The sequence below is a fragment of the Fragaria vesca genome, linkage group LG4, assembly GCF_000184155.1.
Source record: "Fragaria vesca subsp. vesca linkage group LG4, FraVesHawaii_1.0, whole genome shotgun sequence".
Taxonomy (NCBI): domain Eukaryota; kingdom Viridiplantae; phylum Streptophyta; class Magnoliopsida; order Rosales; family Rosaceae; genus Fragaria; species Fragaria vesca.
This window is the reverse complement of record NC_020494.1, coordinates 7716459-7733056: the sequence shown is the minus strand read 5'-3', so window position 1 is coordinate 7733056 and position 16598 is coordinate 7716459. Positions and strand designations below refer to the sequence as shown.

Here is a 16598-nt window from a genome sequence, read left to right as displayed (position 1 = left end):
AAGAGAGAGAGAGAGGGTAAAATAAAAAATAGATAAGTGTAAAAATAGCAAATGACGTTTTTGCCCTTCGTAGAAGGTAAGAAGCTGAATGTTGGGCCTTTCTTGTCTTCTCCACGTCGGATCATGACGTCATCATATGAGAGAATTTGAAATTTTGTCCGGTCTTGATGGATTTTAAGACTATAGGGGTACACGTGATTAAAAAAAAAGAATAGGGGTACACATGAAAGATGACTCAAAGTTCAGGGTAGCACATTGAATTTAATCCTTCTTTTTTTCTAAATGGTTTCAAGCACTTTCTCTTTCTTACTCTTAAGGAATCATCATCGCTAAATTTTTTAGTGCATCCCCATCCCTCAGCTTCTTTGCCTATCTTCAATATTCTTGGCTTGTCACCTTTAAGGTTAAAAGCTCCAAAGTTTATTCCAGTTTGTTGGCAGCATCCTTTTGTTGGTTGGTTGAAGGTGAACACTGATGGTTCTTTTAATGATGAAAAAGTAAGTTTTGGGGGTGTGTTTAGGGATTCAGACGCTTTGTTCAAAGGGGCATTTGCTAATAGAGTTGATGTGTCTAGTGCAATTGAAGCATAAGTATTGACAGTAATTGAAGCTCTTCGAGTAGCTTGGGCTCATAGTTGGACACATATCTGGTTAGAGACAGATTCAACATTGGCTAGAGACAGATTCAGCATATCTGGCTACTTCAATTCACCCAATTCTGGCTCTGATTCTGTGGAGGTGGGTATCGATGAAGCTGTGGAGGTAGACACATCTTCTCGTGAGGCTTTTGTGGTTGCGTCAATGTCTGGGGTGACCCTTCTGTGTAAGGTGGTTCCGGTTTTTAGAATAAGTTAGGACATTCCTAACAGGTTACGGTTACAAGTTTTCTGGTTTTCATTTTATGGTTTGCAATATAGAAATTGTCTGGTTTGTCTAGGTTTGTTAGGTAGTTTTACATGGTTACCTTTTTACGTGGTTCTCGCGGGCAGATTATGTTTATGCTGTTTTATGACATTTCTATTAATATAAGAATTGAGGTCCCTTTATTTTTAAAAAAAAAAAAACATATTTGAAGCTTGCCGATACGGTTGCAAATCTAGGACATTCTACTTTCAGTTTCTTCTGCTTTTAATTTTGATTTTCCATAATTTAATTTTTTTGTGGCTTCTTTATATATTTTGCGGCATATTTTGCCTGTTTAGAATGCCAGAGTTCTATACATTGCTCTATGACTATGTTTGTCTTGTGTGCGAATGTTCATGCCTTGAATCCTTGAACTGAGCTTGCAACTAAACAACGACACCAAAATGCTCAGGTCCTTCCTCCACCAGAACCCCAAACCCATCCACCTCCTCCACCTCCTCCGCCACCTCACCACCACCACCAAAGACGACTACTTCTCCGCCATCCACCACATCACCAACATTGTCCGCCGCGACCACTTCATGGAGCGCACCCTCAACAAGCTCCGCATCCCTATCGACTCCGACCTCGTCTTCCGCGTCCTCCGCGCCTCCTCCTCCTCCCCCACCGAGTCCCTCCGCTTCTTCAACTGGGCCCGCACCCACCACCCCTCCTACCACCCCACCTCCCTCGAAACCGAAGAGCTCGTCAAGACTCTCGCCCGCTCCAAAAAATACGAGTCCATGTGGAAAATACTCGACTCCATGAAAACCCACCACGCCCTGACCCTCTCCGAGTCCACCCTCTGCTTCATCATCCAAGAATACGGCAAGCACGCCCTCATCGACCAGGCCGTCGAGCTCTTCAACCGAGCTCCCAACACCTTCAACTGCCTCCAGTCCGTCCAAGTCTACAACGCCCTGCTCTTCTCTCTCTGCGAAACCAAGCTCTTCCACGGCGCTTACGCCCTGGTGAGGCGGCTGATTAGAAAAGGAATGGTTCCGAATAAGATGACGTATTCAATTTTAGTCAATGCGTGGTGTTCGAATGGGAAGATGAAAGAAGCGCAGCTGTTCTTGGAGGAGATGAGTGAGAAGGGGTTTAATCCGCCGGTTCGAGGGCGTGATCTTCTGGTGGAGGGGCTGCTCAATGCAGGTTATATCGAGGGTGCCAAAGATATGGTTAGAAAAATGGTGAAGGAGAATTGTGTGCCTGAGGTTTCGACTTTTAATGCATTGTTGGAGGCGATTTGTAAGAGTGGGGAGGTTGAGTTCTGCATTGCTCTTTATTGGGAGGCTACTGGATTGGGGCTTTGTCCTGATATTAATACTTATAAAGTGATGATACCTGCTGTTTCGAAGATTGGGAGGATGGATGATGCGTTTAGGCTGTTGCATAATTCCATTGAGGACGGGCACAGGCCGTTTCCGAGCTTGTATGCCCCTATTGTTAAGGGGATGTGTAGGAAGGGTCAGTTTGATGATGCATTTTGTTTCTTTAGTGAGATGAAGGTCAAGGGGCATCCACCAAATCGGCCCGTGTACACCATGTTGATAACCATGGCCGGACGTGGAGGCCGGTTTGTTGAGGCTGCGAATTACTTGATAGAGATGACTGAGGTGGGGTTGGTGCCGATTTCCCGGTGCTTTGATTTTGTTACGGATGGATTGAAGAATTGTGGGAAGCATGATCTGGCTAAGAGGATTGAGCAAATAGAAGTTTCTCTTAGGGGTACATGACGATGGTTCATCTGAGTTGTTGAATGATGACAACTTTTTTGCTCTTGAAGGATGAGTGTTACCTCCACCATTTTTGTTAAGAGACTATGGTAGTTGATAAAAGAAGAAATGGTACGGATACCTATCAGATTATGAAAAGGAGGAGAGAAGAAAGAACCAGTGATTCAGCCAATCAGGTAATAACAATATGATGCATATATGGAGCTTTGTACTTCTATTTGGAGAATCTCCTTGATTGCATAGCATTCTTCAAATGATTCAGATTAGTTGTTATTAATTTTCTTTTAGGTTGTTTGTACTGTCCTTTTCTTTGAATGGTCTTTTAGCTTTCAGTTATCCATTTACAGGTCTATCCTCGTCCTAAAGGTTTGGAAAGACATAGAAATTTGGGTGACAGTAGATGGTGGCAAAGAGCCCCATATAAATTCCATTTCTTTAGGTCATATTAACAAGATATTTACTTTATCTAATAAGATATGTATATGTTGTATGAATTGGTTCATACTTTGATAAATTATGTCCAGACGTCCTAGATCAGGTCAAAATAGTATTGGTAATTTTTACATTTCAAACTGAAACTGAAATATAAAAGTTGAAATTAATAAATTTTCACATCTCCTCTTCACATATGTGCTGGATTTTATTGTTTAAATTGATCATCCATTATTAGAAGTAGCTTTTTGTGTAGGTAACATTATCATTTTGTAATTGTTCCAATTACTGGTGGTCAATTATGGAACGGTATGAACTAATGTAACTCATTTTCAAAATTGTTCCAAATCTTAGTCTTTGAAGTCTTGGATCTAAGCTTAAGAGTTGATAACCAATCCAAGACATATTATAATATAAGTTACTTGAGTTGGCATTCTTGGATGTTCATCCATTTGCTGTAAGTAGTTGCAGAATAGCTCTACCCATATGAATATAGGAACAGAGCTACATATCCTCTGATGCTTCTCATTCAGTAAGTGCCGGTTTCTATAGCTCTGAGCCTCTGACGGATATAGAAAAACAGAGGTACAAGTACTCACGGTGCTTCTCTTGTAGTACATGCTCATTTCTGAATTTTTTACTATCCATCCTCCATTTTAGAGACACACATACAATCAAGTGATTAGCCCACTATATAAGCTCCGTGCTTTTCAATATTTGGCACAGAAAAAGTCTGGAAATTTGACTTTAGATTTTGTCAGTTGTGATTAAGCATGCAGTTGATGAATTACGAGAAATATGATCCTAGCATTTATGGAGAAACAACTTCAATCTTATACATGAAGTATCTTTACCTTACGCAGACTAATAATAGATGCTTGCTAAGGCAAGCTGTAGAAGGTTCAAGGAGATTGTGGCAGTTGGAATAGTATACATTTTGGGGTTGGTTTGATGACGATGGTTTATTCCAAGATTTTGGTAATGCATGCTCTGCATGGTTTGGGTTGATAACTGGATTGGTGGTGGAGTTCTTAGTGATTTGGCTTCTGATTTGGCCTTCAAATTTCCAGGACTTTTGAAATGCCAATTGCTGAGATGGTAAGATGTTGCCCTAGTGCTGCCAACTTCAATGGTGGATTGAATTCTCAGCATTCCTACTGCTATGACTGTTGGTGGAGCTGCTAAATTGATTCTGAGAGATGATTCTGAACTTTGAAAGGGTAATCGGTTCCTTCTGCTTACCTGAGCCATTTTGGTTCCAACTGCTCCAACAATACTAAAACGACATATTTGGAAGCCTTCAAGTACCCAAAATTGAAAGTATATACATGGAGGAGTGGGCTGCATACCACCAAAGCTGGCCGATGTACATGGCATTGCCTCGTTCACAGATTCGAGCCACTGAGCCATCCCATTAGTTGGCCGTGAAGTGTAAATAAATCACCGTCTGGTTATGTGAAAAGGGTGTCATGGTATTTTCCATTGTCCTCTTCATCTAAATATCTCCACCCCGGCTTCCCTTGGAAGTCACTATGGTTAGAAAATCAGGTATACGTGAGGGTCCGAAGCTGCTTGTCAGGGTCAGTCTCTTTCTCAGTTTTTCATATTCAAACTATGTGTTTCGGAGTGATGAATTTGACTAATTTCTCAGTCTCTTTGAGACTTCAGAATTTCATATCTCTTTGAAATTGACTAGTTTTTAGTTATGATTTGGTCCTACTTTTCCAAATTGAGACTAAAATTTGAGTAATTTTGATCTGCAGAAAGCGGCACGCGCTTCAAAAGGAAAAAGTTGGGCATCTGCAGTTGATCTCAATGCCGAGATGCACCGGACCAAGGCTCAATTGCTTAAAGAGCTTCCCTAGTTGCAGACATTGGCTGTAAAGATGGTTGGCTTCCACTGTTTGAATCAATTCTACCATCCTGCTTCTTCGTAACTGTGCATCTCATAATCTTTGAGAAAGTGATGTTTAGTGGGCTACATTTTACTCAAAACTGAAGATTGAAAGATGATTACACTCGGAGACAGTATTTTAGTACTTGAGAGTAAATTGAAGTGGAAGAACATAATGCAGGCTTCATTAATAGGATCTGAAATGGATTCTGATACCTGAACCTGCTAGCATCCTCTTCATCTATCCAACTACCGCTGGAATGGATGGAGATGCAGCTCAAAGGTAAAAGAGCTTGGATTTTATTCGCTGATTGCTTGTGATTGGTGAAACTGTGATATCTGATACTTTGTTGGATAAATATTTGCACGCACACATTTTGTTTGCTTACAGAATTCTATATTTTGATCTTTATATATGCCACCTTGTCTAAGTGTTATTGGAGTGACATGGGATGTTAGTAACTTGGCTGAATGCATGATATAGGCACAAACCCTAGGTGCAAACCGAGTTCCTTATCCGCTGACTCTATGACCCACTTCTGACACACCTCATTTGTGACCTCTCTTTGTGTTTCTCATGGGAAAACTCTGAATTATAATGAATGGAGGCCATAAGCTTGACAGTTGGGTATTGTGGGCTTGTTTAGGAGTATCATTCTAGGATGCAAGCCTCTTGGTACTTCCATATTGATGAGATTCTAAGAAATGAGTGATTACCAATGAGTGATTCTAAGAAAATACTTTGTTATGTTCTTCTTTTGACATTAGTGGATTATGATCATTATGGGATGAACCCTGTTAAAACTTGCATCTCTTTGACTGTGGAGTTCTCTCTGGTTTGTGGTTACATTTGATTGGTTAAGAACATAAACGAATTGGCAAAATTTTTGACATGTAGAATGGGATATTGTCACCTGCAAATCAGTAATCTAAAAAGCTAACATCTGTACATATGACCATTTAGATGTGTTTCATTCTGCGCCTTTTTTTTCTTGATAATGATCTCGTTTCTTCTCAAAAGATACATGAACCACATTCAAGTCACATAACATAATCACATTCTAGCAGCACTTTGGTGACTTGCTTTAGAGCATTGGCAATCTCATCAGCTGTTGAAGCTTTCCCATTTACAATGGCAACCAACGCGCTCTGAGGAGGAACAATGTCGTCTCTCAGGTAGCTTCCTGATGTTCATAGCAGCTGCTTAGAACCCTTCCCACACCTGTTTCAAGATTATTGTCTTGTGAGTCGCTGGTGTTTAGAACCCTTTCCCACCACCTATTTTATGATTATTGTCTTGTGAGTCCCTGCTATCATTTCTTCATAATCGGTTTCTCCACTTTCTCCAAGGAACACGTACATGTTTGCGACATTATATGGTTGTTTGGTTTGCAATCACATTGTTTCTTCTCTTATTCTGTCATATTTTTTATGGAAAGCCAAAAATTTTGTTATCTTTATAGTCAGCGGCTAAGTCTATGCTCTAAATGCTTAATGATGCTCTGTGATGCACGTTGTGGACTTAGAGTTACTTTTTGAGTGTTAATTTTGTCTACTGTTGTAATACATTCCCCTAATATTTGGAGAGAATTTGTGATTTCAAGTTTATGAGCTCATGCATAGGCTTAAAAGTAGCTCATTAACTGGAAGCAAAGCTATAGAATATTACTTTTGTATATTGATCTGTAAAATGTGGAAGAGAGATTGGAAGATTCTGGGTGTAGAGTGTGATATGCATCAAAGTAAATCATAAACTTATAACTGGTGGATAAAGTGAAGATGATAAGCCAAACTAGTGAACTTACATTTGGTCTTTCAGGCTTTTTTTGTTATCGTTCATATGATGCCTGTTTAGCTAAATTAATAAGCGAACCTATTCTTTTCTCTTTCTTGGGGAGTTTGATAGGTCAATGTCGCATTGGGGTCAGATTATTTGATCTAGTTATTGTAATGAAGTTTGCTGGTGGAAGATCTCCTTTTGCATTTTAAACTTCACATGTGAGATTAGTTTTGATGCTTTGTTCGCTTGTCTATTGCAGTTGATATCAAACATGGTTCTGTTGGTGGACACAATGTCAGACAATGATCGGCAGGCCAATAGTTCCAGATGCAGCAGTTCATGCAGTTATGGAGGAGCATGTAAGTGTGCCTCATTTTCTTTCTCTTATTGTGAATGAGTGCGAGTAGTAGTATTAACTATGCATTTTTTGCATAAAAAAATTTGATTAGAAGAGCAAAAGAATTAAGTTTTCGTGTGAAGAGGAGGGTTCTGTAGCCAACTTTATAAAAGAGTATAAGTTAATTCCTTCTTAGTCTCTATAAAAGCTCAGGGAAATACTAATGGAATTGAGCTTTATATATGAAATGAAACTTGGAGGCCTAAAGTTGGTCATTTATTAACCTTAAGAAAGAATTACGAGGTGGATCAGAGGTCATCACCAGGTATGTTCATAAATCCCTTCTCTATACAGTTGTAATGCAATGTCTTGGTACATTGATATTCATTTTTCTTGGAATTATTTTACAGGAATTAACCAACTTCTAGGCATGGGCTCGCACTGCCGATCCACCTGTGGTCATGAATCCTATCACTGAGACAGAATTTCATTGTCAAGCCCCGCACTATGTATGGATTTTCAACACGTTCGCTCACTCTATCTCTATTATCATCACTCTTATAATCTTATTCACTGAGACAGAAAATTTGCTCTAACTGCTGTGGTAGATCACATGATTGTATCTTGGAATTTGCTATTTGAAGCAGTACTGTTATACCATATTTAGGCACCTGACATGATGAGGAATTGAGGACTGAGAAATGCTTCCCCCTTGAATCCAGATATATTCCGTCTTTTAGTAAATACATTCCCCAATGAACCATAAAGTTTATAGTGTTTCTCTAGGATGCCTAAATCTACTGATTATAATTTTCTACTTCAAACAGAACATACATTTCCAGTTTTGCACATAAACTTGGTTGCAACAAGAAAAATCTGTCCTCTGTTTTCGACTCTGATTGCATGATAATCTGAATGGTTTGATCTCCTTGAACCAGAGCGACTGCTTTGCCGTGATCCCGATCACTTCGAAACAAACCACCGCCACCTGAAACGGCACAAAAGCGGTCAACCGGTGACACATTAAAACTGCCTCAACCTAGGGGCCTGCATTAAGCACCACCGCTGATTTTAAACCCCAAAAGTGTGCGCACCGGATTCGATCCAATAAGCCGATCCCACCCCACGAGCGGTCCCAGAACTAAAAACCGCCGCGCCCTCGGCTGCCGGCCCGGCCATAGGTAGGGTTTTCTCTCAGAGAGAGAGAGAGAGCAAGTTGACTTTTAATTTTGCCTCTTCCCGAATACTTTATTCCTTGTTTGGACAGGAATGGTTGATTAATATATAAGAAATGAGTAGACGTCATACATGATGCAAATTACCCGTGAAGTGGTCAATGTCCCTAACTATATATACACACACCAAGCTTAATTAGCTAGCCAAATTCCATATTATTCCGGTCAAAAAGAGAGCGAGGTACCGAGAACTGATAGCAGATCCTCTTTTCCATGGCAAATTCTAAGCTGCAAGCACTCTGGAACCACCCCGCCGGCCCTAAAACTAGTTCGTTTCCGTCTACCTAGCTTTATAATTATCAACTGTTTCCGATCTGCTTGGGTTTTTTTTTTTCCTTAATTAGTGGGTAATTGGTTTGATGGTTTCTTGATTCTTACGTACATGAGCTTCAGCTTCATCATTCAAAAATATGAATGGAATGGGGTAGTTTATATGAACTTTGATCACTGTTCTTGATTTCCTCGTGAATGAAGTCAACTATGTACTCAAATCAAGCATATGTGTTATGAGAAAATGCTTCATTTTTTTTTTTCAAAAGAAAAATATTATTAAGCAACTTAAGCTGCATATATAGACATGTATGGGGTAGATGTCATTTCTTTTGCTCTGGACATGCAGTTCATTTCTGGGCTCCGACGTTCAAATGGGGAATAACCATTGCAAATATTCTCGACTCCTCCAAACCACCTGACCAAGTTTCCTATGCACAACAAACAGGTCAACACTCCCTTTATTATTACTTCACATTCTACCATACTTAAACAGCATTGCAAAACCTATATGTGTTTAAACAGGATCTCCTTTTTTCATTAAAACGTAAATATATACATGTTTTATAGCTGTACATGTATTTGTCGATCAATCTATAGCTGAAAGGAAAAAGGGAACCTGTCGATCCAAACTTTGAAAATGGGTTTCGGATGCCAAGCTTATTTGTTTGAGGTCTCCTTGTCTCTTTATCCATATGTTTGATATTCATCTCGATATCAAGCTCAAGAAAATAGTGACATACTGATAGAGAAAATGGTTGTTCACAGTGATTACAAGCACTGGACTTATCTGGGCAAGATTTGGCACAGTAATCACCCCGGTAATTGATTCTAAACCTTGCAAAAATTCTTTTATATATATTAGCAAATTAATTCTAGTGTGTATATAATTTTGCAGAAGAACTGGAATCTAGTCAGTGTCAGTTTGGGGATGGCTGCCACTTCAACTTTTCAACTTACACGTAAAATTCAGTAAGTACTTATTAAATCAACTTGTCATTAAAAACTTTTGTTTGCCTTGCTTCAAAATGTAATTGCAAGTTGTAACAAAAAAAAAAAAAATGTAATTACAAGTTAGTTTGGAATCATTTTGTCCCAACTAGTCTGTGGTTGGGTTTATGATGAGACTACTATATACTCATTAATATGTTTTTCGATCGAATATGCATTCATATTTTATCAAAGAGAAAAAGGATCAAATTAGTTAATCAGTAATCCTCGTTTTTCAGGCATGACTACCTATCTTCCAAAGACCAACAAGCTGCTTCAGAGAACATTGAGACCAATAGTAGTCTCAGTTAACCTGTGCGCCTCTAGCTAATTGGGAATCGAGTAGAACATGATTTGGGGTTTATTTCGATTTACTGAAACATATGCGTTGAGGAACCCTGTGGCTTTATTATCCTATATATGTATCAATGTATGCAAAGTTGTCCAAAATAATTTAGTACACATTTTTTAGGTTGGGTCGAATAAGTTTTGGTGAAAAGACTAGTTGATGTAAGTGCCTTCTGGTCATGGATAAGTAATGAAATTAGCTATTACTTAAAAAAGGAAAAAAGTTTTAGTAAAAAGAAGGAAAAATAAAGCCACTACAGAGCTGAACGATTTCCTCCTCAAAGTTTCAACCATTACTCAGTTGGAGCATGTGAAGTTGCTATATTTCCATCTTTCACTCCAAAATATGAAAGAGTTGTATCATTTCCCCATTAAGGCATATGGTCACCTACATAGCATTCCATCTATGAAGGAGGTGCATTGGACTCTTAAATATGAAAAACACAGCATCTTAAGTAACTGCGAATGATGTATCAACGTCCATCATGGCACTCAAGCTGGCTGCAAGGACGGAGGTTGTCACCAAAGGGAAAAGTTTGAACTATTATTGGGTATAAAGAGTTATTCAAAAAACTGATGGAAGTACAAATCCGAAGAGTGCTTCATAAGAAATGGGACTCACTATATTGAAAAGTTCAACGAGGTTCATTAAGGACATGCGCTTAACAAATAAGATATAAAATGTGTCTCCGCGGTTGTCTTTCCGGGTGCCTCAATAGAAGTGTACGTTCACGTTCTTTTGGGCCATGTACAGCTACGATCCTAACATTAACATCGATTTTGAAGGGATTTTTAGTATTGAACACTTGGTTGAAGCCGTGGTTAGTGTTCAAGCTTAAAAGGAGTCAAAAGACTAAAGATTTGGTTGGAAACGTGGTCAGTATTGAACTATGGATGTTCTGATGATGTGTGTTCAAGCTTAAAATGAGTCAAAAGATTGAAGACGTGATTCTGACTCGTGATAAAGTTTTAAAAAGTGTTTGACTACAATGTCTATTCACTTTCCTAGTTGTAAAATGAATCTATATAGTAATCAATGTACAAACTTTAATTCATGCTTGGAAGTAAACTTAACATGCATGTATGATTTATGTGTTATATGCAAGTCCAAGTAAAAGCTTACAGAAAAAAAAAAAAAAATTACAATCTCTAGGTGAGAGATATATAACCCCAAAAACTAATTGTAACCCATGACATAGAGTTTTCCTCCTGCTCTGTCGTTTTCTGGTGTACCCTTGCTTTTGCTGGGTTCCAGCTCTCTTCTCTTTGTTCTTTTAGTAAATTTGAACTTACAAAAAAAGGAAAAGAAAAGAAATGAATACGGTTGCGGACTGGCTACAGAAATACTTGAATTAACCATAACGTTTGTATATCAGTATGTTTAATGTGTTATGTGTCATTGTTTACTTTGTGAAGATCTTCTGATAATATGTTATGAATAATTAATACAAGCTAGAATAATGGAATCAACAAGTTTTCAGTTTTGGACAATACACTTTCATTTAGTTAAAGACTAGGTAATAAATTTACACAAATGTAATGGATAGATTAGCAGACATCATCTGTTGTGGTAACCTTGATTTCAAAACCTAGACTTTCATTTCGTTCATAGGTTCGGGTAAGGGAGTGATGATAAACTTTATGGAGTTGTATGTTCTTAGGTACTCTTTTGGTTATTTGGACGGAGCGTATAGAAAAAACTTCTAGAATTAGTGGAACTAGGGGTGGAAGAACTTTGTCTGTTTTGAGGGTTTCTCTTTCAGATATTTTGAGGATTTGCTAGCTGTGGTGGTCTTCGGCAGCTTGTTTCTTTTCTCTTGTCGTAGACTTGGGATGTGGATTGCTCAGACTAATTCGTATTCTTCTTCAATGATCTCTTGAAAAGATAAATTACACTATCCAACCTAGAAGTTAGAATTTAGGTGGAGTATTGATCGTTATTATTCTTGCAATATTTTCTTTAAAATCTTGACCAGTATATAGTTTTACAGTTTGCAAATTGAATATCTTACAGGTTAGCTCAGCAAGTGTGGATGTTGTTCCTCTATTTCTTGGACAAGCTTATGACATGCAAATTGATGAGGAAGATTTAACTATTGTATTGCCATCAAAGCTTGAAGAGGAGCAGAGGCAAAATGGTCCTCTAGTTTACATTCACCATAAACCCACATGCACAAGTGTCCAATCATCAGGTGCTTGATGACTCTTACTCGAAACCCTTACATACTGTTGGCTCAAAAATCGTTTGGTTCAAACACATACATTCTTACAGTCTACAAAGTATAGTTTACTGATCATATTTATGAAGGGAATAATAACATAACAGGAGTCTGAGCGACTACATTATTGCAACTTTACTATTTTCTACTAAAACAAATCCATTCCAACCCTTGTTTTATTCTGGCAATCTTTCTGTAATTTAAATAACCTGTTATGTGCAGGTGAGAGGAGCCACTTTGCAAATAAAATGAAAGCCATGAACCGATTGAAAGCCAAGCTTCTCATCCTTGCATTGGAACAAGGAGTTACCAAGCCTAGTGATATCAGGAAAGATGAGATTTTCAATGTGTGGCAAAAGGAGACTCGAAGATACATGTCTCATCCATATAAGTTAGTCAAGGATGCAAAAACGGGTATCCAATTACCTGACCTTATGTTTGTTTTGGATGGAAATCTAGAGCCTCTTATTGCTGCTCATATTAATATAAGACAGTAAGTAATGTGAGATGGTCTAGATTCTCACTTCTCTTTTTGTTAAAATGCAATTCTGTGAAACATTACATAGACTAACAACTATTGTTGACATTTAGAACCTCTATGACTAGTAAATCTGTTCATCAATGCCCCCTATCATCTCATACCACACCGTGCACATCATACTTTCCAGCCCTTTTTGCACAGAGCTCCGTCGACACTCAGTTTTGCGAATCCATTAGCCGAAGGAGAGAACACACGAATGACACGATCCTTTTCACGCATCTCAGGCTTGATCAAAGAAACGTTTTTGCTTGGATGAATACCTCCTCAGGGTTTGAAGTACAAACCTCGCAAAAGATATCTCCACATCCACCATGCAGTAAAGCTAAACAATTATCCCCTCCTCTTTCCACACTGACTTTCTGCTTTACACTTCCACAATCACAATGGTTTCACTGCCCCTCCCACAGAAAACCACAATACGGCGAAAAGTTGATGCACACGGTAGACAGTCACAGCTTAAACTTGACCACATTGGAGTATTTGAATTGCATTAGACTACACATTATTAATGTTAATGGTATCATGCGTTTGATACAAGAGTGGGATACCAAGTTTGAATAACTAAAAAATCTTGTTACATTCTGCCAATCTGTTGGCATTGCTGGAGCCGAACATCCGCCCAGGGGTCCTACTGAGGTAGAAGGAGACGAGATTGAGAGCGTCATGGTTACAACCGCTCAGAATTATCTAGCGCTGCATGAGGTGAGCGGCCATGAACTCAAACTTCGTCAAATTATTCCGCAATGCTGAAACTGAGCTGGCCCAGGCAAAAGAGGCGACAGAACGTGAGCGGTTAATGAAAGATAAGTTCAAAAATGACCTACTGGATCGCCAAAAGAAGCTGGACACTGCTCGGAAAAAGGCAGTGGATGATGACATCAAGCTGCGGTCAATGCAGTCTGAAGTTGAACGTTTGCAACAGATTTATGCGTTCTCATGCTAGTGTACTTAGTCTTTCCAGATGACGCTGAACAGATGGGATTCAAACAGATGAGAGTTCGTTTCCCCCATTTTCTTTTTCAAACCTTTGTGCCTTGAGTTCTTGGCCTTGTTTGATTAGTCTTAATTTTTCAACGGTGCTAAGTTATTAATTCTGATGTCTAGATGATCCACCCATTTGTGTTTTATTTTTTAATTAACTAATTAAGACATCCGCTTGCGTGAGGGCAGTGTTTTTGCAACGAAATTACGTCTTCTTTCCATGTTTCTGCCTTTAAATTTGTTTTCCGTTTTTCGCTTCATGAAGTTCATATTTTTATTTGCAGAATGAAATCACTGAAGGATATTTTTGTTCTTGAAATTTGATCTTGAACGGTCAAATAGTGTTTTGGAACTAAAGAACAATAATCTGATTAAGAGCAAGTCTAACAGATTCTCTAAATTGTTTGATTTTCTTTATTTTGGAGAATATGAGGGCATTTTCCACTCTAACAGCTTCCCTATCTCATTCTCTAAAATAGGGAACGAGATGAAAAGAGAAGCTTTGTTTCCCTATATTTACAGATTCTCTAAAAATATTTAGGGAAAGAAGAATTGAATGTTGCATATTCTTTAAGGCTCAAAGATAAGAAAGAAAACATAATTTATTCTAAAAAATAAACTTTTATATTTTTATATGGTAAAAAATGAGGATTGTTGTTGTAATAAATATTGGAATCTTTAAAATAGGGAAACTGTTAGATTTGGTATACAAAATTTTTAGAGATTTTGAGTTTTACTTCCTTATTATGTATAAAATATAAAGAAGCTCTTGGACTATTTTTAGAGAAAATAAATACCATTTCATTTTCATTCATTTCTTGGTGTAAACGCTTTTACAAAAATATGGTTGCACTGTTACAGCGGCTTACACTTGAGAAGTTCAAAACAAAAAAAAAACTTTTAGAAACAGCAGACTGGGAAGTGATGTTGAGTGTTTCACTTGGGAGCGGACAACTTCTCACTCTTGTCTTTAATGTAATAAGTTCCTGGACTAACCGCTTCTACAATTTGGTATGGTCCTTCCCAAGTTGGGTTCAGCCCTTTAGGCGCTAGGATAACTTCATTCATAACCCAATCAGAGAGAGAGAGGACGTGTCGGCAGTTGAGCAGCGGAGAGAGCAAAGAGACGAGACGAAAAGAGAATTATTTTGTTTTTTTATGTTTCTGAGAGAGGACGATACGATACGCTCTTTTAAGGGGGAGAGAGAGCTGGTGTAATGAACCTACTTATCTGTTTCTTGAAGGTACTAGTTTATCAATTTTTGCTTTGCGTTTCATAGAATTCATATTTTTGTGTGCAGAATGAAATCATTAAAGGTATTATTTTTGTTCTTGCTGTTTGAACCGTAACGGTTAAACATGATTTTGAGCTATAGAGCAATAATTTGGATAATACCGTTTCATTCATTTCTTGCCGATTGCAAGCCAATTACAAAAATATGATCGCGCTATCATTAGCGGCTTTACTCTCGTTCAAAAATATGCATCTTGATTACGGATGGCTCTAATTGCTTCTTGCTGAGTGTTTGTTTCTTTGTAATCATTTGCAACCATCTCATCTATATACACACTCCCATGTGTTCAATAAGCTAAGAAACCCCCCCAAGACTTCCTTCATGAATTTGAATCTGAATCTGACAAGCTGTTATGCTCTCTTTTTCGCTTCCCCTTTTCCTTCTCTGTCACTATATCTCTATTCTCGATCACAGAAGACCTCATCATAGTTGCAATAAGATGAACTTCTCCGTCTATTAAAATTGGTCCTAAAATTCTAGCATCATCGTTACGAAGTTCTGCATAACGTAAATCTTTATCACACAAGTGTTTGCAAGTACGAGTTGCAGGATCATAAACTTGTTGGTATGTGAACGCTTTAATTGCATTTCAGAAAACCTATGCAACCTTGAGCTTAGATGTATCATCAATATCGTTTCTCCGCTTAAGCTTCAGTTTCACATCTCTACCATTAATCACAGCAGTGAAATTTTTATATTTCTTTATTAACTTGCTACCTGTCTTAGCAACTATCTTTTCAATCTCCGGGATATAGTCGCAGCCGGCCAAAATGCACATCTCGAGAACCTGTTTTTTCGTAAAATCTTTAAAATGTTCACAATCTCTTAAACAGTTGATTGCGTAGTCATCACATCTACGATTGGGTACATCAAAATTGTACATAATCTGAAAATTAAAAAATAACTCAGTAGATAATCTGAAAAATAAAAAATAACTTGTAAATAATCATAGTTGCAATAAGATGAACTTCTTCGTTTATTAAAATTGGTCCTAAAATTCTAGCATCATCGTTACGAAGTTCTGCATACCGTAAATCTTTATCACACGAGCGTTTGCAAGTACGAGTTGCAGGATCGTAAACCTGTTGGTATGTGAACGCCTTAATTGCATTTCGGAAAACCTGTTCAACCTTGAGCTTAGATGTATCATCAATATCATTTCTCCGCTTAAGCTTTAATTTCACATCTCTACCATTAGTCACAGTAGTGAAATTTTTATATTTCTTTATTAACTTGTCAGCTATCTTAGCAGTTATCTTTTCAAACTCCGGGATATAGTCGCAACCGGCCAAAATGCACATCTCGAGAACCTATTTTTTCGTAAAATCTTTAAAATGTTCACAATCTCTTAAACGGTTGATTATGTAGTGATTAGGGATGGCAATGGGTAGGGTAGGGTACGGGGATCAAAATACCGTACCCATACCTTTTTACATTTTTCATCCCCGTACCCGTCCCCGTACCCGTAATTAGATAATGGAGATTCCCCGTACCCGTACCCTTTGGGGATTACGTTTCCATACCCGTACCCGTACCCGTTAACAATTATGTATTAAATTAATTTTTTTTTTAAATACGAAATACAATTATATAAAAGTATGAAATTAAAATCAAATACCAAAATAAATAAGTTTC

General features: G+C 38.1%; 3 protein-coding genes across 3 annotated transcripts; all 3 read left to right on the top strand.

Moving 5' to 3' along the window:
• The first annotated feature begins 1206 nt into the window (after positions 1-1206).
• On the top strand, positions 1207-2701 carry LOC101310307 (pentatricopeptide repeat-containing protein At5g18390, mitochondrial-like). The gene has a single exon (XM_004296646.1). It carries the CDS (start codon positions 1307-1309, stop codon positions 2639-2641), a length of 1335 nt encoding a protein of 444 aa, XP_004296694.1. The 5' UTR covers positions 1207-1306; the 3' UTR covers positions 2642-2701.
• A 5760-nt stretch (positions 2702-8461) lies between these two features.
• Positions 8462-10141, top strand: LOC101310016 (mitochondrial pyruvate carrier 2-like). The gene is made up of 5 exons (XM_004296645.1): positions 8462-8587; positions 8939-9037; positions 9358-9410; positions 9488-9561; positions 9819-10141. Exons 1-5 carry the CDS (start codon positions 8533-8535, stop codon positions 9889-9891), a joined length of 354 nt encoding a protein of 117 aa, XP_004296693.1. The 5' UTR covers positions 8462-8532; the 3' UTR covers positions 9892-10141.
• A 271-nt stretch (positions 10142-10412) lies between these two features.
• On the top strand, positions 10413-12643 carry LOC101304474 (peptide chain release factor 2-like). Its single transcript, XM_004297988.1, has 3 exons — positions 10413-10478; positions 11942-12119; positions 12369-12643. Exons 1-3 carry the CDS (start codon positions 10413-10415, stop codon positions 12641-12643), a joined length of 519 nt encoding a protein of 172 aa, XP_004298036.1.
• The last annotated feature ends 3955 nt before the right edge of the window (positions 12644-16598 follow it).